The sequence below is a fragment of the Mauremys mutica genome, chromosome 9 (assembly GCF_020497125.1).
Source record: "Mauremys mutica isolate MM-2020 ecotype Southern chromosome 9, ASM2049712v1, whole genome shotgun sequence".
Taxonomy (NCBI): Eukaryota; Metazoa; Chordata; order Testudines; family Geoemydidae; genus Mauremys; species Mauremys mutica.
Window position 1 is genome coordinate 104,076,272 of NC_059080.1, and position 22,678 is coordinate 104,098,949.

General features: G+C 54.2%; 1 protein-coding gene across 1 annotated transcript in view; it reads right to left on the bottom strand.

The window, feature by feature from the left end:
• Positions 1–662: 662 nt before the first annotated feature.
• Positions 663–22,678, bottom strand: part of XXYLT1 (xyloside xylosyltransferase 1) — a 91,484-nt gene continuing 69,468 nt past the window's right edge. The window contains exon 4 of the mRNA XM_045030200.1: positions 663–1,899. Coding sequence (XP_044886135.1) covers positions 1,503–1,899 — 397 coding nt within the window. The 3' untranslated portion in view covers positions 663–1,502. The remainder of the gene's footprint in view (positions 1,900–22,678) is intronic.

The window sequence follows — 22,678 nt, forward strand, 5'->3', positions numbered from 1 at the left end:
GTGGTGACTTTGCCAAGCTGTCTGTGTTTGCAGAGTAGGGGCGTTTTCACTGTCCAGGAGGGTTTCTCAATGTTCAGACTTCCCAGGAGGAAGGCTGTGAATGGCTGAGCCCAGAGCTGGTATTTACATGTATAGTGTCAGCATATGATGCAGCGATTCCTTGTGTAACGTGGATTTTACTCTGTGCAGTCACTGAACCACAGACATGTTACGCTAGGAAGTACACACTGGCCCGAGATCAAGTGCAACTGTCGCAGTTGTGCCCGACCTGGAGCTTAGGCTGTGTCGAGAGCCCCTGGGAAATCTGCACAGTCCCCCCTTCCTGCACGCTCTGTTCCACAAGGCCTGTCTCTGGGACAGCCTGTGGGGCCAATGGGATTTGCTGGCAAGGCAGGAGGTGGGGTTGGGCAGTGGCTAAAGGCGCCACAGGATTAAAGCCCCTGTACTAATAGCCCCAGCCTCTCTCACACATACGTTTGGTTATAGACCTGACTCAGGACTCTGGTGCAGTTAAACAGAGTGGCGATGGTACGCAGGGCACTGTTCTTTCATTTACCCAACAGCCGTATGTCAGCTACTTTTAATCACCGTAAGAAGGAACCAGACCCGAATTAAACCTTTCACCCAGGGCGTCAGTTGTGCTGTGGAAAACTGACACAGTGTATTTTACATTTGCACCTTTATTCTAGCATAAAAGGTTAACGGAAGAGCTAGTAAAAAAGAACATACTCGTCCACACTCTGCATGGTTCTAAGATGAGAACAGCAGCAAAGCTTTTAGCACTAGGAAGAACCAAGGGAAGGCTTTAAAGCGCATTTGGATTCAACCCAGTGTTAATTCGGGAGTAACCCAGTGTTAATGCCGCTTTGTAATTTCATCAGCACAAACCAGTCTTTACAAAGTCTCGTTTGGCTTTTATTCTAAATGAGGCCAGGCTGGAGATGGTGTCTTCTCGCCCGGCGTTAGACACAGAAATAGGTCACCGAGTGATGGTCCCTTATGCAGTCTACAGTAAAGAACAATGCAATGCTCATGAACACTGTGCAACCATTGACGCTGTCAGTGTCAAATGAGGGGCTCTCCCTATCCCACAGGGCGGTGCACCCAGGACGTGAAGGCAGGTGGTGGTGTGTGCCATTGCACTGACTTGGCCTACTTTGCATGTACATAGGGGCTTTCACCGCTCGCTCTAATTGAGCCTCACAGCACAGTGGGAGGAGGGAAAATATTAATAGCCCATTTTACAAGTAGGGAGACTGTGGCATGGAGGAGCGATATGCCTTGCCCAACCTCACGTAGCCATGTCCATGTTTGAGTTGGGAGCAGAACCCAGGTGCCTTTGGTTTAACCACTAGACTGCACTTCCTCCCCGAGGTGAGAAGGTTGGAATGTTCCTGGAACAGCTGGAGCGAGGTGCAGGGGTGGAGACACCTTTGCATGGGGCATTGGTGCACACACTTGACTAGCTGCTGCTCCCATCACCCAGCAGAGCGATGGGCGGCCTAGTCCTCGGGGATCGGTGTGTTGCAGTTCCCGTGGTAGATTCTGACTTGGCCGTCGCACCGGAAGTACTGATCGAACACGTCGCTGTAGCCGTGCTCCCTCCACCAGGAGCAGAGCTGCCGGTTCCAGGTGCAGTGCAGCACGTGGAACAGCTCGGGGTGCTCCATGCCAATCATTGTGAAGAAGTCCTGGTCCCCCAGGTGGCCCTTGAAGTGGTACTTCTCCGTGAGCTGCCGCACCATGTCTGGCTCCAGCAGCTGGTTGTAGAGCTGGGACTGGCGCATGGCTTCCAGGTTCAGCAGCATGACCCCGCTGTTAAAGCCAGGCAGGCCGTCAGGAGGGGGTTCGCCCACCTTGGTCTGGGGGTTCTCACGGCGGAACTGCCAGAACGTGTGCCTGGAGAAGGGAGAAGAGCACAACACGGGGGGGTTTACCGACTGCAGGGCAGATGCTCCAGCAGCAACCAGGTGTGAGCCAAGCACAACCCTAGCAAGAAGCGTTAACTCCACCAGCTACAAAAATGCACTCTGTGCCCCAGGGAAACTCACTCACCCTCGGCATGGCCCCTGCAGGACGGAGCTAAAACTCCCCCCTGGGACCCACACTTCTCCGGACTCCAGCTGTTCTGGATGCACGAGGAATGCAAGCCTGAGCTCACACCTGCCTCAGAGATTCCTAGATTTAAGCCCAGAAGGGATTATGGGACTGGACGGGACCTCAAGAAGTCATCAAGTCCAGGCCCCTGCGGTGAGCAGGGCCAAGTAAATCTGACAGGGGTTTGTCCAGCCGGTTCTTAAACACCTCCCGTGACGGGGATTCCACGACCTGCCTTGGAAGCCTGTCCCAGAGCTTACCCACCCTGAGAGCTGGAAAGATTTTCCTAATATCTAACCTAAATCAGTCCGGCTGCAGATTAATCCCAATACTGCTTGTCCTACCTTCAGTGGAAATGGAGACCTATTTATAACAGCCCTTAACAGATTTAAAGACTGGTACCATTATGGTTATTTAGTCTGACATCCTGCATAACACAAGCCAGAAAACCTCACCCAGTAATTTCTGTGTCAAGCCCATAATGTTTGGCTAAGCTAGAGCAGGGCTTTTGGGAAGACACCTCAGCCATTGGTAAATGATGCCAACCGTTGATTACCCTCACACCGTTTAAAAACATGCCTCTGATTGTAGTTTGAATTTATCTAGCCTCAAATTCCAACCATGGAATCACATTAAGCCTTTTTCTGATCAATTACAGAGCCCTCTGCTATCAGAACCCTCCTACCCAGGTAGAGCTCACTCTTCTGTGGGATAAACTAGTCTTTAGTCCCTTAATACGGGCTGCACCGATTTCTGTATTGTGCTGTTTTTATCAGGACGTTATGCTGGACTAAATCAAATGCCCCAGTCAACACAGTGACCTCGATTAGCTGCACTTGTGATCTCCTCACAAACAGAATGACGTGGTGCTGTGACAAGACCTGCTTCCCACAGAGCCCCCATGCTGACGGGCATTCAGTCTGTTACCAGCTTGTCATGCTGTATTGCCAGCATCCCGCATCAGCCTTCCCAGGGGTTTGCGGGGATCAGCCTCAGGCTCCCCAGTTTCCTGGGTCAGCCCGCTTGGTCCCCTGGGAAGGATTTGCTGGTGCAGAAAAAGGCTTGGAAGATTAAATGAATGGGCTGTATTGCAGGGGTGCTGCACTGACAGCTACTGGCTAACCCAGCCCCTTGATGCCGCTGTGCAATGGGTACTGCAGACGGGGCACTCAGGGACACAGGGTTCAGCTCCCCTTCAAAGGCAAATTCTAGCTGATAAACGGAATAAAACCAGTGAAATAAAGTGGGCCAGACTCTGAGCGTAGGCCCTCTGGCGTCAGTCTGAAGTGACTCCATTCCCACCCGTGTCACTGGAGTAACAAGCTCTCCCACTACAGGAAGGGGCCGGGAATTAAACCCAACCCCTGGTGCCTCCCAAGAGAGGACTGAAAAGAGGCCAGACGAGCTCCCTGCAGAACAACACTTAACCCCTTCTCGGCCCTGCCACCATCTCTCAGGACCCCGTGAACACTGTTCACACAGAGCCCTTCAAAGCCCCCCAGGGACACAGCCTCCCCATGGCTGGGCTGATGGCAGGAAGAGTCACAACGGGGCTTCGTGCAGGGCCGCTGGGTTACCCAGACACAAAGCGCCTGTGAAAGACACACACGGCCCGGGAGTCTGAGTGGCTATGGAAGGGAGCCCCACGCAGCTCCTTCCCCAGCAGTGACACCGTCGGTCCCTCTGCCCTGCGAACCCCCCCGCTCCTGCGGTACAGCCGAGCGCTCGCTGGATGCTCTCTATTGTGGTGGCTTCTGGTGCTCACTTCCTAGCGCAGAGACCTGCATGGGACCCCCCCACAACCCCAAGTAGCTGCGAAGAACAGCCGTGGTTCAGCTGCGAGCGCAGCGGGAGCAGGCTCCTGACTCGCAGAGGAAACGCAGATCGAGTTGCTGTTGTGTCCGTTCTGCAGGGGCCTGCGATGCTGGGACTATGGCAGGACTAGGCGAGCCAGCAGTCCGGCTTCTTCCTCTCATTTTGTACAGGCACACGACAAATACAAGGGCAGGACTGTGTGGTCCATACACGGCACTGGTTACTTAGGACCCATCCTGCGTTCTATGGGCACCGAAACTCCCCCTGGAGTCATACTGTACTTGCACCGTGGGTCGAGTTTGCTGCAGTCAGTGGGGCTGCCCCAGTTCAGGCCACCTTCCTTCACTCCGGGGCATCCTGACGCACTATGCAAACTTTTCACCACTGACATGCAGCCACCTCTGGGGTGGAATGTGGTAGCTCCTCGAGAGCACTCACCCATTTCAAAGAGTTACACCATGTCCAATGGCAGCTGCCTGGGGATTTCAGGAAAGCTGCTGGAATCTGACCAAGACACCAGGGCTAAAGCCACTGCACTCACCGGGGTTTTTTAATGATCACTATCCTCGGCTTTACATCTTAGCGGAAAGACAGCGCCTCCACGAGCACAGGGCTCCCTGGCACGTCACTGAGAGCTGACCCAGCAGAGCAGTGAAACACCACGCCCACGGCCTGCAGTACCGGCCTGATCTCTGGGGGCCTTTCATGCAGGCAGGAAACCAGAGCTTGACTGCAGCTAAAACCTGTAGCATTGTGCACCCACATGGGCTGGCGTAAGCTCTGCATCCACACCAGGCAGAACGACTGCAGAGACCATCACAGCACTGACCCAGATGGTGTTAGAGGTTAAAACCAGGCTTTGGTCTGGCCCTGCTTAGCTCACAGGACTGGTGAGCATCACAGCACAAAGCAGCCCTTCTGCTCCCTCCAGCCAGTCTCTCTCCTCTCTCTGGACGCCCACAGACACTGGTTTCATGGGGCAGGGTCCCAGCATCATGTCCTTGGGAGGACCCTCCCCACACACACCCCCGTTGCATAGACTGGGGTCCACGCACAGCCCTGCACAAGCCGGGAACGGCAGCCGTGCTCATCATCCTGCTGAGGCGCAGTGGGCTTGGCACTGCCTCCTGACTGACACTCGGATCATCAATCCCAGATCAGACCCCTGTGGACTCGGTCTGCTGGTGCCGAGCCGCCGCCGCATTGCTCGTTCAGCCCTTGGCTCTGCTAGTCCAGGGGTGGGCAAACTACGGCCCGCGAGCTGGAGCCACACCATGCGGCTCGGTCCCACTCCGGCCGGGGCGCTGGGTCGGGGGCCAGACCACGCTTGAGGTAAGTGCTGCTCAAAGCCTGCACCCCTGAGCCTCTCCCCACACCCCAACCCACTGTCCCAGCCCTGATCCCACTCTCCAAACCCCTCGATCCCAGCCCAGAGCCCCTTCCTGCACCCCAAACCCTTCATCCCCAGCCCCACCCGGGAGCCCGCACCCCCTCCCGGAACCGAACCCCCGTTTCGTGAGCATTCATGACCCGCCATACAATTTCTATTCCCCGATGTGGCCCTCGGGCCAAAAAGTTTGCCCACCCCTGTGCTAGTCCCTCTGAGTGAGAGGTGGTCACTGCCGTCCGGGGCAGGTTTGGCAGCTCCCCTGCAAAGCAGCTGCAGTGGGAACAGGCCCAGCTCCCTCTCTTCAAAACATGCACAACACCCCAGAGCCACATTCACCAAGTGTTTGGGCAGGCGTGGCAGCCCTCCCCGCCCAGCTAGATCTGCTCCTCTCCCCCACCGGAAGCCAGCTCCAGGCAGCTGCAGCAAGCACAGGAACTCAGCCAGACACAGCTGGGCACACACACAACCCAAACTTGCTGATGAAGGCTGTTTGCAGGCGTGTCAGAGCCAAGAGAGGCCTCCGGCTCAGAGCGTGGCAGGATGTGTTCACATGTGTACACCAGCAGCGGTGTGATGGTGTGTTTAGATGCTCCAAGTTCCTGTGCGCTGCTCTGATACGACGCATCTGTGCCTGGACTGCCCCAATAATCCTCCAGGGCCCTTGTGCAGCCATTGACCCCGTCCGAATGGCTGCATTTACCGCCCATTGTGCACGGGTGTCATGACTGTGCAAGCAGCAAGGCAGCGGAGAATCAGCCCCATTGTTAGTAATGTAGAGAGAGAGGGGTGGTCAGAGCACAGGACTGGGAGCCAGGACACAGGGGGTTCCCAGCTCTGCACCTGGCCCTGTGTGACCCAAGGACGCTCACATGCAGCCAGACCTTTCCCAACACTTGGGTCTCACAATGTCCGGGTGCACAACTTGAGCCACCAAAGATGAGGCAACGGAATTCAGTAGCTGCTTTTGGGCCCAGCAAAACGAATGGCTCTGTGCCTCAGTTTCCCCAGCTGTAATGTAATGTCCATCTCCCAGGGCTGCTATGCTGATTAGAAGGCATCTTTTGTGTCTGTTGCTAGATAGTAGAGAGACGCTCTCTGATCCGATTTGGGCACAACATTTAGGGTTTGTAAAAACAGGCTATTTAAAACAACCGACAAAACCCCTAAGAGCAGTAGAAATGTTCTGTGAAGCTCAAAACAATTCCCACAGAAACACTTTATTAAATCAAACACACTCCCGCAGCATTTGCAGCCCAAGCCTGGTGGACAGAGAGAAACTGACAGCAGTAGCACCAACAAGAGACCCTCTGGGGCACCTGGCATTGGCCACTGTCGGTAGACAGGATACTGGGCTGGATGGACCTTTGGTCTGACCCAGTCTGGCTGTTCTTATGTTCCAGCCACCAAGAGGAGCAAAAAGGTTCAAGAGAAGGGTGACGGACACAAATCCACACGGCACTGCAGGGCACTGCTGCCAGCCCAGCGCTTGGTGGCAGGTTCCCCCGGCGCCTGGCATTCCAGCAGCACCTGACAGCCGGAGCACACAACCATGGTGCATGGGGCCAGGCCTTGCTTAGACCCACAGGAAAGGTTGGGGGGAAGCTGCTTTTCATTGCTCCATGCATGTCACATTCACGGCTCAGGATTTTAGGGGTCTCAGAATACCCCCCGAAGGCAAGTTTGCTGGGTGGCTGGAAGCTGTCCCTCAGCAGTCGAGGGAACTGTCACCAGGCAAACCAGAGCAGCAGGGAAGCCCCAAGACACACACAAACCAGCCTGTGGTTCTGCAAAGCTGTCCCATGCCCTGAGCTCTGGCTCCATCTGCTCGGCAGGGCAGGAAGGCTCCCAGCCCCAAACGCCACCCTAGCCAGAGGAGGTGGAGCCCTGGAGAAGTCCTGATGATTTGCTGCCAAGTCCCAGCAGAGAGGTACCTCTGGATATGCCCTTGGTAGGAAAGCAACGGGAACCTGTGCACTGCACACATGCCCACAAGAGACAGGCCTGGAACTGCAGAAACCCCAGTGAATGGTTAGTGCAGCTCCAATGGAGACATTGCAATGGCCTCAGGAGTCTGACGGGAAGGTGGCCATCAGGGATGCTCCGGTGTCCACGTCAGCGCAGTATGATCACAGCTCCTGTGTGAAGAGACCTGTCACTCTCCGAACACGCTGGTGCTCACGACAGTGTGGCTGACTCAATGCTGCATCTCATAAGAATATACACAAGAGCGGCCACACTGGGTCAGACCAAGGGTCCATCCAGCCCAGTGTCCTGTCTTCCGAGAATGGCCAGTGCCAGGTGCCCCAGAGGGAGTGAACAGAACAGGGAATCACCAAGTGATCCATCCACTAGGGACTCCCAGAGCATGAGGCATCTCTGACCATCTTGTTAATAGCCATTGATGAACCCATCCTCCATTCACTTATCTAATTCTCTTATGAGCTCAGTTATATTTTTGGCCATCACAACATCCTCTCCCAAAGAGTTCCACAGGTTGACTGTGCATTGTGTGAACAAATACGCCCTTTCGCTTGTTTTAAACCTGCTGCCGGTTAATTTCATTGAGTGGCCTCTAGTTCTTGTGTTATGAGAAGGAGTAAATAACACTTCCTGATTTACTTTCTCCACATCACTCATGATTTTATAGACCCCTAATCTATCCTCCCTTAATCGTCTCTTTTCCAAGCTGAAATCTCCCCCCGTCCCCCCTTACCCAGGTGTGGCCAGTACCCAGGCCAGGGCTTTACACTGCATCTACCTTCCGACTTGCAGACAAACTCGAGTGCCAGCTGGAACCCTGCACCGCAGCTCACCAGCACTGCCTCCATCATGCCTGGTGAAGCCCTAACCGGCCCGGCTCTCATCCGAGTCCCTAGTTCAACCAGGCACTGGGAAAGCAAAAGCCCCGCGTCTCCTGGGACTGAAGAAATGAGACAGCCATGCACCACCTGCACCGGCGGCTCCACAACCCAAGTTTTGCAGCCTCCCACGCCCACTGGCAGAAGGGGTGTCAGTGGAGAACCACGGGGAGCTCTGCACAGGAGAGCGGCGGCAGCGCACGGGAGCCACTGCCCAAGGCCAGAGCGACCAGGCATTCTTGGTAGGAAACGTTCTCCCGGCAGAACACATGGCTTCGTCAAAACCGTCAATTGGGACAATACTTTTCAGCTTTCCAATCAGCCAAATCAATGTCGGTTCCAAACATCGAGCTGTTTCTTTGCAAGTGAAAAGGCAAAATTTTCCATCTAGGCGTTTCCAATGTGAAACTTGGGAATTTTTGTTTTGTGAATATTTCTGATACTTTGGCCTTTCCTTCCTATGTGGAAGTGAAAACGATTTTGAAATATGGCCATTTCCCATGGAAGGGAAACTCCATTTTCTGAATAGTTCTACCCCAAACCCTCGTCTGGGATTTTGGAGCCGGAAAAATGGAGGCGATGATGGGGGTGGTCTGCTCAGCAAAGGCTCATGGGGCAGTTGGTAGGTCTGATGATCAGTGCAATCCAAAGTGCTGGAAAGAGAGAAAAGAATCAAACCCTCCTCCATCAGGCTCCGTGGCTAGCACAGAAATCTCTCAGACAGCACCTCGCAGGCCACAGTGATGTCAGTCTGTCTGTGAGTGCTAATGAACCAAGCAAATACCAGGTGTGAGACAGCATCGCATCGTATACGCTGCACTTACAGGAGAAAGAAAATAACAAGACTACACAGAGTTAGAGATAGGCCCAAGATGCAAAGATTGGATCCAGAACCAAGCTTCCCCAACATGCAGGGTTTGATTCAGCCCTTGGTAGATACAGACCTGCACCCCAAAGCTTGGTTCCAGAGTGACACTTCCTCAATGTTCAGGGCCTCTGGATCAGGGCTGGGGCTCCAGCCAGGGGCGGCTCTAGATTTTTTACCGCCCCAAGCATGGCAGGCAGGCTGCCTTCAGCGGTGCGCCTGCGGGAGGTCCGCCGGTCCTGCGGCTTTGGCGTACCCGCCGCCAAATTGCTGCCAAATCCGCGGGATGGGCGGACCTCCCACAGGCGTGCTGCCAAAGGCAGCCTGACTGCCACCCTCGCAGGGATCGGCAGGGTGCCCCCCGCGGCTTGCCGCCCCAGGCACGCGCTTGGAGCGCTGGTGCCTGAAGCCACTGCTGGCTCCAGCCCATCTCCATGTTTTACGTGATCCAGCTTCTCTTCTGAGCGCTCAAGCATTATAATGAAAATAATCAACTTCCATCACACGGAAACAAGAGAAAATAACAGCAGAGCAGAGGAAGGGATAGAGCCAGACACAAAGAGGGGAAAGGGACGGCGGCACCTCGGAAGCGATGGGACTGATCATTTGTTTCACATTTTTATTTTAAAGAAACGTGCTGAGCCCTCGACAGCTGAAGTATAGCCCAGAGCGACTGTCGAAGAGCTGGATTATAACCCTTGAAAACAGCTCGCTGTAACAGGAACACGGACACAGCCACAACCCAGAGCACCGCTCATCCCTTGGCTGCGCCGCCCACGAGCCCCAGTCCCAGCTCAACCCGGCAGAAAAGCAGATTTATTTTAAATGACTAAATCAGTCTTAGAGCAGCATTGTTCGTTCCCCAGTGGATTAGCGTGCAGCCACTAATCCAGGTAAATGCAGACGCAGTAATGGGAAGAGAACAATACCCTGCTTTTTGGTGGACAAACAAACAGCAATTGTTTAGTCCCGAGCCAAAGCCTGGACGAGGAAGCGTTACTTTCCCTTGTCCTGCTATGTACTAGGTAGAGTCACAGTGTGTGCGCCGGCGTGTGTGGCTGCACTGTTCACAAGGGAATAAATCCCAGTGCAGCTCTTCAGAGCCACAGTAACAGACCCGACGGCTCAGCTGCCAAAGGCACCGAGTACGAGGGTGAGACCAGTTCAGCAGCAAGGGAGCTGGTGACAGCGTAGACAGCTTTAAACCTTTCAGGTGCAGGTTCGAAACCAACCAACAGCTGCTTTGGAGTGGTCTGTCGTCCCCCTGGCATGGTCTCTTGTGCAGATCTCACTGTCACTGAGTGTTCTGCCACACGGCTCCTTTAATTGTGGCCTTTAGTTCTCTCTAGCTAGGAGTCTGGGAAGAGGCAGCCCAGCCGAAGGGCGCGCCCCATGGAGAAAGGGGGGAGGGGATAAGATCAAGATGGGATGGAAGAGTTCGATTTTCTTTAAAGGAAACCAGAGTGGGTGAAACCTACGAGGAGTCCTTGTGGCCAAATCAATGCGCTCTAAGTGGTGGTGCACTGGCAAAAAATCTAAGTGGTTAAACTAACACAAACTAAACTCCATACTCCCCAGACAAGAAGTGGGTAAAGTCAGCTACCCGAGTTTACACTCGGGCTCCTCTGTGTGGACAAACATTACCCCGTGTTTGAGCGTTGGAGAGAATCTGCAGGAGAAATTCCCCTCCCTCCCACACCCAAATTTCTGCAGAGTCTGGGAGGAAAATTCTACCAGATTTGGTAAAATTTCCCCGATTCCCAGCAGTCCAAGCCTGGCCAGGGCACTGTTCGGAAGTAAAGCGCACACCACCGGCAGTTCCATCGTGCATTCGGCGTCTGATCTGGATCCCTGTTTGGGGTGGTTCAGTGCAGCCAGTTCCCTGCGAGGGGTAAGTCTTTGCAGGCTCAGGCCCTAGCTCACAGAGCTCCGGAGAGGCACTGACATGCCCAGATACACACACAGGCCCTGCAGGGCAGGCCGTGCAGTTCCCCCATGGCATGGATCTGGCGTGGAAGTGCAGTTGCTAGTGTTCTGGGAGCATGTTTGCTATGTGCCTGGCATAGCTACTGGCAGGCTGGAATTAAACAGTTAATTCACCCTGGTGATTCCCAGAGCACAGAGGTAGGTTGGAGTCCCGGTGCCTGGGAGTGCTCCAGGCGGATACACAGTCACAACTAGTGTTCGCCTTGGCACCCGAGTGCTGCTGACTTCTCTGATCAGTAGGAGCTATTAAACACAGCTGCCTGGCAGATGCTCAGGATTTTCATCCCTAAACTCCTTTTCCTGCTTTTCCTGCAAACAGAAACTTCAGCGTTAGGGAAGGAAATCTAGGTGGGTGCTTCATATTCCTCAGTACTGACAGCAAAGTAAAACACAACACAAATGGCGTTTCACCCAAACCGACCATTGCATTGAAATCCACATGGGCAATGACCCTGAACGCCAGAGAACACACGACAGCGAAAGCCCAGCTGTCCACCAGGACTCTGGGCTGATAACCAGGCACATCAGCTTTCCATGGGAAGACCGGGCCTAAGCCCCAGCTCCTCCCCTCCCCAGACTCCAGGCAGGCTGCGCACGGCTTGGTATTTTTCTCCACTAACCACAGGGCCAGCTGTAACTTTTCCAGAATGCTCATTCCAATGTGCTTTGGTTTTGCTTTAAAAGCAACGCTGCTGCAGGTGCTTTTTGATGGGGGGAGAGTGGGGGAAACAAATGGGAATGTTTGGAAGCGACGGAATTAGCAGGACACGCCAGGGCTATAGAATACACAGCTCCTCAGATCACAGGCAAATCAGGAAGAAATGAAATGTGGCCAGGCTAATGGGACCAGGTGCCTGAGCCAGGCGCCTTGGGGGGAAGAAGAACGACATGGAAAGGAACAAAAAAAAAACAGCTGTGAGAATCCACCCAGTGTGGCCCGTCTGGGTGCCGTGCAGCTGCTCAGCATCGCGCCCTCTGCGAACAGCCCCGGGCAAGCCAACGTCTGCAGCCTGCGCTGCGCCCTGCAGGAGCGCGTCCCTGCTACACAGGACTTTAGCTCAAGGCCCAGCAGTGCTCTCAGAGGCTCTCAGGATCGCCGGCAGGCGCGCTGGGTAGGCCTGAGATGGTTTCCTTCTGCTCAGTGGGACTGAGGTAGAGGAGGTTGGGCACGTGACACGACGCTCCTTGGGACACCTGTGAAAACACCATCAGCATGAACATGGCCTGTGCTCACGGAGCGCTCGACTAACTATTCACGGCCCCTGTGCGCCGCGGCAAACTGGGCCCCCAGTTCCCAGCACGAGACGCTGGATTCTGCCTTGCTCTGGAATTAAATACGAGGAGAAGCAGAGGAGCTGAGCTGTGGCCCCTGGGCCAGAGTCTGATGTTGACGTCAGCTTAGTTTATGTTCTCCTCCCATTTTCAGCTCTCAGCGTTGTGCGGATTTTTACGCTGCCCCGCAAATGGCACTGGGGGAAGCTGGAGGCTGGGCAGGCCAGAGAGCCTAGGCCTTGCCCGAGGGAGGCTGCGAGCCTGCGCCTAACGGGGGCAGATCTGACGGCCGGACACTCTGCTCCTCTGCATGGGACAGGCAGAGATGAGCACAGGATCAGGCCCTAAAGCAGAGAGCCCACACAGACACGCCAGGGCCTGAGAGCGCCCGCACGGGGCTACGGAGAGCCTGATACCGTTGTGAGAGATGGCATTCTTGGCGGTGCGGGTTAGGGTTTGTGTGGCTGCTATTAGAATAGAATCATAGAATCTCAGGGTTGGAAGGGACCTCAGGAGGTATCTAGCCCAACCCCCTGCTCAAAGTAGGACCAATCCCCAACTAAATCATCCCAGCCACGGCTTTGTCAAGCCTGACCTTAAAAACCTCTAAGGAAGGAGATTCCACCACCTCCCTAGGGAACCCATTCCAGTGCTTCACCACCCTCCTAGTGAAAAAGTTTTTCCTAATATCCAACCTAAACCTCCCCCACTGCAACTTGAGACCATTACTCCTCGTTCTGTCATCTGCCACCACTGAGAACAGTCTAGATCCATCCTCTTTGGAACCCCCTTTCAGGTAGTTGAGAGCAGCCATCAAATCCCCCCTCATTCTTCTCTTCTGCAGACTAAACAATCCCAGTTCCCTCAGCCTCTCCTCATAACTCATGTGCTCCAGCCCCCTAATCATTTTTGTTACCCTCCGCTGGACTCTTTCCAATTTTTCTTCTTCTAGTGTGGGACCCAAAACTGGACACAGTACTCCAGATGAGGCCTCACCAATGTCGAATAGAGGGGAATGATCACGTCCCTCGATCTGCTGGCAATGCCCCTACTTATACAGCCCAAAATGCTGTTCACCTTCTTGGCAACCCCAGAGACCTGCAGGCTCTTGCTGCCACGACAGCAACACAGGTCAGGAGGGGTGAGGGAGGGGAACCCAGATGCTCACAAGAGTGGCAGGATGTGCACTGCATGGCCAGCCATTCCCACCACGCTGGAACGGTGCGTCCAGGCTCCAGGAAACCTCCCCACAAGCACATGGCCCCGATGTACCCCACGAGCAAATGGCATGGTCCCAGGGCATCTCACTGAGAGGCGACTACTTCAGGGGACGGACGCTTGCTGGCCATTCGGTCCTGTGAGTGCGGGACGTCCCTGCTGGGTGGGACGTCCCCAGCTGGGCCCCGCCCTGCAGGTAACACTGCAGTGCTCCCACTGGGGGGGCTGCTGCCATGCTTACCGCCTACCTGGCCACTGCAGCTTTAGCCCTTCCCCTCAGGCCAGACCAAATCCCATCACCACGTGCTCGGGAGACTCTGGAATTCAGGGATAAGCAAAGGGCAACCAACAGTGGGAACGTACCGGGGGCCCTGGGGACCCCAGAGTCTTCCCACCTGGTTACAGCTAGAGCAGACAGGACCCGTGTCCCGGCCAGGCGGAAGCTGCCTTTCGTGTGCATTTGGGAAGGTAGGGAAAGCCCCAGTCCCTGGCGCGCTGTAATCCAGTGAGTGTGTGATCTGCAGCTCACAGCTTTGTGACATCGGCTGTGCCAGGAGCCAGGGAAGGGGCCAGAGGAGATTCTATGGGGGCTCAGGGGTACGGCCTGCATGGGGATGCTTTGATAGTGGGGGCGTTTGTTCACCCCCCCGTGGACGGAGGATGGAGCCACACGTCTGCAGCCAGATGCTGTCACATGCCCACGTCTCAGTCACACCAAAGGCTTGTCACACAGGGGGTTCGTCCACTTTAAAGTCACACCCCACCTTAAACCGAATTAACTTCCTGGTGCGGACAGGCCCTCTCTGCCCACTGGCCTTGAGCCAACCGCACTGAAATCAAAGGGAGACACACCCCCACCCACCCCCACACCGAGCTCCCTGGAGCTGGGCCAGGCCTCAGCGTCTCCACCCCTCAGGTGTCCGTAGGGGCTACAGTGCTGCAGCCTGCAGTAACCTGCAACACCCGCCCACCCCATTGTTACTGGGAGGGGGTGGGCGGTAGGGACCTGCAACCGCTGGAAATTGTTGCTCCAAACTCCCGCTGTTAGCACCCCCCCGCCCCCCGGCCCCTCCCCCCCCGGGGACGGAGTCTGGCCATGGTACTTCAGTAGTGAGGGGAGAGCTCCCGGCCCTTCTCCCAGACTGTGTAGAACTCTGCGGGCTGGGCCTTCGGCAGCACCTGTCGGCCTCCACAGCGCTAGGCTGCGTTACGCCAGCCCAGGATCTGGCCTGTGGAGTCGTCAAAGTGACACCCCTTCCCGACGGCGGAGCAACGCCCTGCCCTGTGACCGCTCCAGCTCTCTCGGCCACCTGGGAGCCCAGGCAAAGGCAGGACGACAGACCTCAGTGGCCCTGCGCTCTCCCCAGGCTGAAAAGCAGCAGGAAGTTGCTCTGTGGAGAGGAGAAACTTTCAGCCCTTCACTAAACTTCAGGCCTGATCATGGCGCAGCTTCATTAGCCTCCACGATCCCTTTCAAAAGAGGAAAAAGGCTCCAGACAAAGCCAGGCCACGAGGGCAGCCCAGGGGCCTTGACACCAAAACAAAACATGGTCCAGCGTTGTTAACGACTCTGCAGCCCTGTGCTCCCTTGGCTGAGGGCTACCCCTTGCAGAGGGGCTCTGCTGTGAGCAACTGTTTATAAACAGAGCCTCCATGTGCTAGGAAACATCTGGAGAATAGCACTTCCCAGCATTCAAAGCACACAGCCCAGGAAGGCTAGATAAAAAATTCCACAAGGACTTCCCCTGCTGGCTGAGCACACAGTCGCTGGCCTGGCTTCCTCCCATGTTTCCTTTAGCGCTCTGTGCTTCTGCCCGGCCAACTCAGATGACTGTCCTACCTCAGAGCTGTCTGCCTCAGAAATAAACAACCTACCACTGCTTGGCAGACCGACGGTCCTGGCATACAGCATGGCTTCACGGCAAGGCTGTAATAATATGTTCAAAAATAGCTTCTTGTTAAATCACCAAGAATATCCTCAAAGGGGAAAGCGGATATTTGCATATATTGTAGATGTTTGTCTGTCTGTCTCTCTCTCTCACCCACACCCCCCAGATCTCCATCGCCTGTGCACTCCGAATCCCTCCAACTTTCACGGATTTGCCAGGAAGAGACGACAAGGGCCACGGTACAGTAATTGCTCAGGACTGCTCCCGTTCAAGTCAACAAGACATTTGCTACGTGCTACAAATGAGGAAGTGCTGTGCTTTTAATAGACCCCCAGGCCAGAAGGGACCATTGTGACCCTCTAGTCCAGCGGGTCTCAAACTTCATTGCACCACGACTCCCTTCTCACAACACAAATCACTACTTGACCCCAGGAGGGGGGACCAAAGCCTGCCACCATCTGAGCCTCACTGCCGCGGGCAGGGGGGGGAAGCCAAATCCTGAGCCCCACTGTCCTGGGCGGAGGAGAAGGTGGGGGAGAGGCAAAGATGAAGCCCAAGGGCTGGGGCTCCAGGCTTGGGTCTCAGGCAGTGGGGATCGGGCCCCGGGCCCCGGCCCCAGCAAGTCTGACACCAGCCCTGGCCCCAACCCACAGCTTAAGAACCGCTGATCTAGTCTGACCTCCTGTATAGCACAGGCAGAGAACGGCCCCAGAATAATTCCCAGAGCAGAGCTTTCAGACAAACACCCAATTGCCAATGACGGGGAATCCACCACGACCCTTGGTCAGTTGTTCCTATGGTCAATTACTCTCGCTATCAAAAACTGACACCTTATTTCCATTCTCGCCACAGAGCTACTGTTTCTGAGCATGCTCAGTGGTCCTTGCAGCTCCACCCCGGGTAGCATGTGCTGCATGTTTCCCGGCCTGGGCTGACGGAGCAGGCATGGGGCTGCAGCGGGGGCAGGCCGCACAGGGACATTGTGCATTCCCGCCAGTAGTGCACACACACATCCTGGACAATGATCCCACACTTTCACAGGCCTTGGGTGGCAGGCCAGTCCTCGCCCACAGACAACCTGCCAACCTGAAGCATATTCTCACCAGTAACTGCACACCGCAGCATAGTAACTCTAGCTCAGGAACCAACCCATGCAACAAACCTCGATGCCAACTCTGCCCACATATCTACACCAGTGAACCATCACAGGTTCATTCACCTGCACGTCCACCAATGTAATATACGCCATCATATGCCAGCAATGCCCCTCTGCTATGTACATCAGCCAAACTGGACAGACCCTACGGAAAAGGATAAATGGACACAAATCAGACATTAGGAATGGCAATATACAAAAACCTGTAGGAGAACACTTCAACCTCCCTGGCCACACAATAGCAGATCTTAAGGTGGCCGTCCTGCAGCAACAAAACTTCAGGACCAGACTCCAAAGAGAAACTGCTGAGCTCCAGTTCATCTGCAAATTTGACACCATCAGCTCAGGACTAAACAAAGACTGTGAATGGCTTGCCAATTACAGAACCAGTTTCTCCTCCCTTGGTTTTCACACCTCAACTGCTAGAACAGGGCCTCATCCACCCTGATTGATCTAACCTCGTTATCTCTAGCTTGCTTCTTGCTTGCGTATATATACCTGCCCCTGGAAATTTCCACTACATGCATCCGACGAGGTGGGTATTCACTCACGAAAGCTCATGCTCCAAAACATCTGTTAGTCTAGAAGGTGCCACAGGACTCTTTGCTGCTTTCACACACAGCTGGACTCAGAGCCCACTGAGGTCAGTGGAAATACTCCCGCTGACTTTGGTGGGCTTTGGGGGAGCCCCAACACAACAAAGTCTAACCCTGACCACCTCTGCCTCCAGGCCAGAGCCCGGGGAGACGCGGCGGGGCAGCCTGCAGGTGCCAGTCGTTTTCTGTCCACCCCATCCAGACCCACGTGACTGGCGGAGACTCTCCAAGCGGGGACGGCGCTAGGATCAGCAGGACTCATCAAATCAGGGGATTATTGTCATATCTGAGCCACGAACCACGCCAGCCTGCATGCGCCTGCAACCAACGCCCTGCAGAGACCCCTTGGCAATCGCCCGCTGGGATCCATTCTGGGGCTGCCCCAGTCAGTGGCTCAGGCCATACTGCTCTGGCCACATTCTGCTGCTGGAGACCACATGCCATCCGGACCCTAGAGAGCCCAGTGAAACGCAGCAGTTTCCCCGTGCCGTCCTGCAATGCGAGAGGCAGCCCAGGCTGCTGGTTCTGCACAGGGACCTGGGGAGAAGACCTGCCATTCGCAGACCCACCGGGTGGCTCTGAAAATCACCCAGCTCTTGTCCACACTTGGGATTCAGGCAGTGGTGAGTTGCCGTCCTCCAGCAGGCAGGAAAATCTGCAGTCAGCATCTCTGCCCTGGCTGCCGGCAGGGCATGCACAGTGCAGCCCCAGTGCAGACACTTTTGCCCCGATCTCTGCCACAGCCTCCCCATTGCCAACACGGGGACAGCACTTCCCAGTTGTGCACAAAGCGTCCAGCATCGCAGCCCACAGACCCGCTGCCCCCGGCGTTCAGCCACGGCACAGTCACAGAGCCAGCTGTGCTCTGTCCACTGCTGGCTGCAAAGCAGCACGTCCCAGCCCCGGGCTCCACATGGCACTTAGCACATGTGCTGACACGGGAAGTCACGCTCTGGGCTTTGGCTGTTCCTTCCCCCAGGGACGGTTCCAACCCCGAGGGCTGCCTCCTCTCGCGGCAGGTGGGTGTTCCCCACAGATAAGCAGGGCTGGTGCTTGCCAAAGGAAGCACGGCGAAGGGAAGTGCAAAGCGCAAGTCGGGACAGCAATGGCCTGGCACAGTGAGTGAGACCAGCAGCCCTGGGCTCTTCCTCGGGGGTGGGGGTCACAGCCGTCAGGACTGGACATTCCCCACCCTGTGCATCTTTCAGCTCACCTGTGACGACGAGGCTCTGCTCTGTGCACTGACGGCCAGGGCCTCACACACTGTGGCGACAGCAACGTGATCCCGCTGCCCGGGGACAGGCTGCACATCCACCGCGGCGCCGCGTCCCCAACCCTGTGTGAAGGGGGCGCAAAGGGGCCAGGACTGCATAAGGCCCTGCAGCATGGCCTGGAGCGGGGCTCTGCCCCCCAGCTCAGTGTAACACCCTGTTCAGGAAGCCCAGCTTGGTGCAGGGGGTCAGGGTCTAGCTGTGAGCCAAGCAGCATCTCCTGTCAGACCCTCATCCTGTCACTCCTGGCTCTGCGCCTGCAGCCTGCGGAGTTTGCCTGCACACCCAAGAGGCTGTTGATGCAGCCAGAGGGTGGGAGGGTTTGGAATGGTCAGGCCGCTGGCATCCGGAGATGCTGCCTCTCCGGCCGACCAATGTCCCACTGCTCCTAGTGCTCCCCGGCGGGCTGTGTCTTGTGTCGAACCTCGATTGTAGCTTCTGGGGGCAGGGACTGTCTTTCTGTCCCGTGGCACCACGGGGCCCGGTACGTGGCCGGTGCTCCTGGGCACCACGGCAGTGCTAATAATAAATGATAATCACTCTACGTGAGCTCAGGAGCTGGCAGGGCAGCCCAGCTGCAGGATGAAGAAAGAGCATCGTCACCAGCCCTCTGCCGGCTGGTACGCACGTTACCAAGCAGCACACCTGATTAGCTGGAATGCTAAGCAGGCACAATAAGCTTTGTAACTAAGATTATGACTTTGCATAAGTGCTTCCTTGCGCAGAACCCCATCTGCTGGGGGCTGACTGAAGCCACCCCAACAATCCCCTATGCTAACACAGCTGCCCCAGCCCAGTCGTTAGTTCCCTTACGTGCAGAGAACATGTGACTAGGTACCTGACTGTCCTTAAGGGCCCCACCTGCGACCCTCACACACACAGTCCTTGTGTAACCAACGTCCTGTTGGGGACCAAGGCCTGGCAGCATCAGAACCAGTGCTGCCATTACAAACCTACCGGCACGTTCTAGCTTAAGGCGCAGTCCTGCACAGATGCTGAGTGCTCTCAACTCCCACTGGAGCCAAGAGCAGCTGGGCGTGCTCAGCACCTGGCCGGATCAGCCCCTTCCTGTGGCCGGTCTTGCAGAGATCTCGGTAATCCCCTGTACCGTGTGTCTGATGCAAGTGGAGCAGGAAGTACAGCATGTCTGAGCCATGGAAAGAACATGGGCCGATACGCAGCAGCTGGCAGAAAAGGGTGAGCCCAGCTCAGGAAAGGGGATGGGACACACCCAGCTTTACATTTCAATGGTATTTAATAGCGTGCCGAGGAGGGACCCGTGCAGGCTCCCCACACCCTCTCCCACCCACGCTGCATCCATGCCACAGACAGCAGCATCTGCACCCCACTGAGTAAGTCGATATTGCGCTGTCCACTCCATCGCCAAAGCAAACCTGCCAGGGCATGGCTGGGCCACCCAGCTGGGATCCCAGGGGAGAGCTAAACACGCAGAGCATCACCTGTGAGTAACACGCCACAGCACAACATGAGCCAGCGCTGCTCAGGACAGGAGCCATCCCCAGCCAATGCAACAGGAACCTCAGCAACTTGCTCTCGGAGAGGCTGAGAGACTGTCATGCGCTGGAAATGCATTTGTCCAACACAAACATCACCCAGGCATTGTTTCAGCATGAGTCAGTGACTGGCAACACTCCAGCACCATCCTGTTTTGCTGTTTGGAGGTTTTTCCCCTAACGCTGCAGGATATGAGTGCAGGCTCTGGGCCGTTTCCTATCTGCTTCTCTCTTACTATTACATTTCCCGCAAGCATTTGTACTGATACTGCCCAGCAGCTCAGTGCTCCGGATCCTGGCCTCTGCACTGAAAGCATTTTATGGTTATAAAGCCTAAAAACCAGAAAACAAAAATGCAAATGGCTGGAGTGAGCAGGAACATGGGAGGCATGCAGGGGAACAGCAACATTTCACTTCAGAGTTGAAAAAATCATTGATTAAACACCCCCCCATCTACTAAGGCAGGGGCTGTGTGTGTAGATTCATAGGTCCTAAGGCCAGAGGGAACTTTGTGCTCAGCTAGACCAACCTCCTGGATAACACAGGCCAGAGAACGGCTCCAACACAGAGAAGATCCGTTAGAAAAAATATCCAGTCTTGATTTTAAAAATGTCAGCGATGGCGGCTCCACCACGACCATTGGTAACTTGTTCCAGTGGTTAGTTACTGTCACTGTTAAAAATTTACACCTTCTTTCCAGTCTGAATTCGCCTATCTTCAAATTCCAGCCAGTGGATCCTGTTAGGCCTGTCTCTGCTGGACTGAGGAGCCCATTGTTAAATCTTTGTCCCCCAGGTAGATACTTACAGACTGTCACCAAGTCACCCCGTAACCTTCTCTTTGTTGAGCTAAATAGACCGAGCTCTTTGAGTCTCTCCCATAAGGCCCCGTCTCTAATTCTTTGTTCTTTGACCCCTCTCCAATTTATCTCCATCCTCCTTGGACAGTGAACCCCAGCACTGGACACAGGATCCAGCAGCAATCACACCAGTGCCAAACATAAAGGTAAAATAACACTCGAGATGCCCCCCTTTGTGGGTCCTGGCCCATGTTGTCGCTGTTTATCACATTCGCTCTTTTGGCCCCAGCATCACACTGGGAGCTCGTGTTCACCTGATTATCCAGCAGGACCATCAAACCTTTTCCAGAGTCGCTGCTTCCCAGGCAAGAGCCCACATCCTGTACCTCTGGCCGACATTCCTTGTTCTTAGCGCTGTACATGTCCATTAGCCGTACTAAAACCCCTATGATTGGCTTGTGGCCAGTTTACCGAGCGATCCTGATCGCTCTGTATCAGTGACCTGGCCTCTTCATTATTTATCACTCCTCCAATTTTTGTGGCATCTGCAACTTTATTTTTAATTCAGATCATTGAAAAAAATCTTAAACAGCACAGGGCCAAGAATTAATCCCCGTGGGACCCCACTGGAAACACACCCCGCTCAATGATGATTCCCCATTTACAGTCACAATTTGAGACTTATCAGTTGGTCAGTTTTTAATCCATTTAATGTGTGCCATGTTAATTAATTGTTGTTTAATCAAAATGTTGTGTGGTATCCAGTCAAACACCTTACAGAAGTCTAAGTATATTATATCAACACTATAATCTAAATCTATCAAACTTTCTATAAATCCATGTTGATTTGCATTAGTTACATTACCCTGCTTTAATTCTGTATTAATTGAATCCCATATTACCCATTCCATTATCTTGCCCACGATCCATGTCAGGCTGACAGATCTAGAATGATCCAGGTCAGGCCGTTTACAGTTTTTAAATATTCTGGTCTTCTGGAACTTGTGCTCCAAGACTTATTGAAAATCAACATTAATGGTCTAGCAAGCTCCTAAATTAAGAGCTTGGATGCAAGTTACCTGCTGATTGTAAAATGTCTAACTTTAGTAGCTTCTGTTTAACATCCTCCAGAGATATTGGTGGAATGGAAAGAGTGTTATCACCATATGCGGAGACTGCATCATCTCTTGTTTCCCTTAATATAGCATAGAAATATTTATTGAACACTTCTGCCTTTTCTGCATTGTTATTGAAAATTCTACCATTTCCATCTACTAATGGACAAATACTATTATCGGGATTCTTTTTGTTCCTAATATATTTTAAAAACTCCTTCTTACTGTGATTAACTCTGCTTGCCATAGACTTCTCCTTGTGTCCTTTTTTTCCCTTATCAATTTTCTACAATTCCTAACTTCTGATTTATCTTCATTACTATCAACTTCCCCGTTTTTCCATTTGTCATATGTTATTATTTTTATATCTGCCTTCACTTCTCCTCTAAACCAGGTCAGTTTTTTAACCAGCATGGCCTTCTTCCTCAATTGTGAGATTGTGCCTTTTTGGGCATCTAGTTTGGTGGTTCATAAGACAGTGTGAACATGTGATCACAGGCAACAGGGCGGAGGTGATTTGACTCCAGATGGACAGGAAGAATGGGGTCAAAGGAAATCTGACAAATACATGGGTAAGGGAAACCCCAGACCCACTGATGGTATGAACTCAGGCATCTTTAGGGTCTTGTCTATACTACGGGATTCTCTGTGTTTTTCTGTACAGCTGTGAACATGCAGGCCTTTTTGCCGCTGTATTACCGGTATTTAGCCTTGCCCAGTGCAGGTTTTCGTGACCTGCTGCTAAAGATGCCCGAGCCCTGTCTGCAATTGCACTGACACCGCTGCTAGCACAAGTGCAGCTGCACAAGAGGCACTGCATTTCCTAGCATAAGCAGA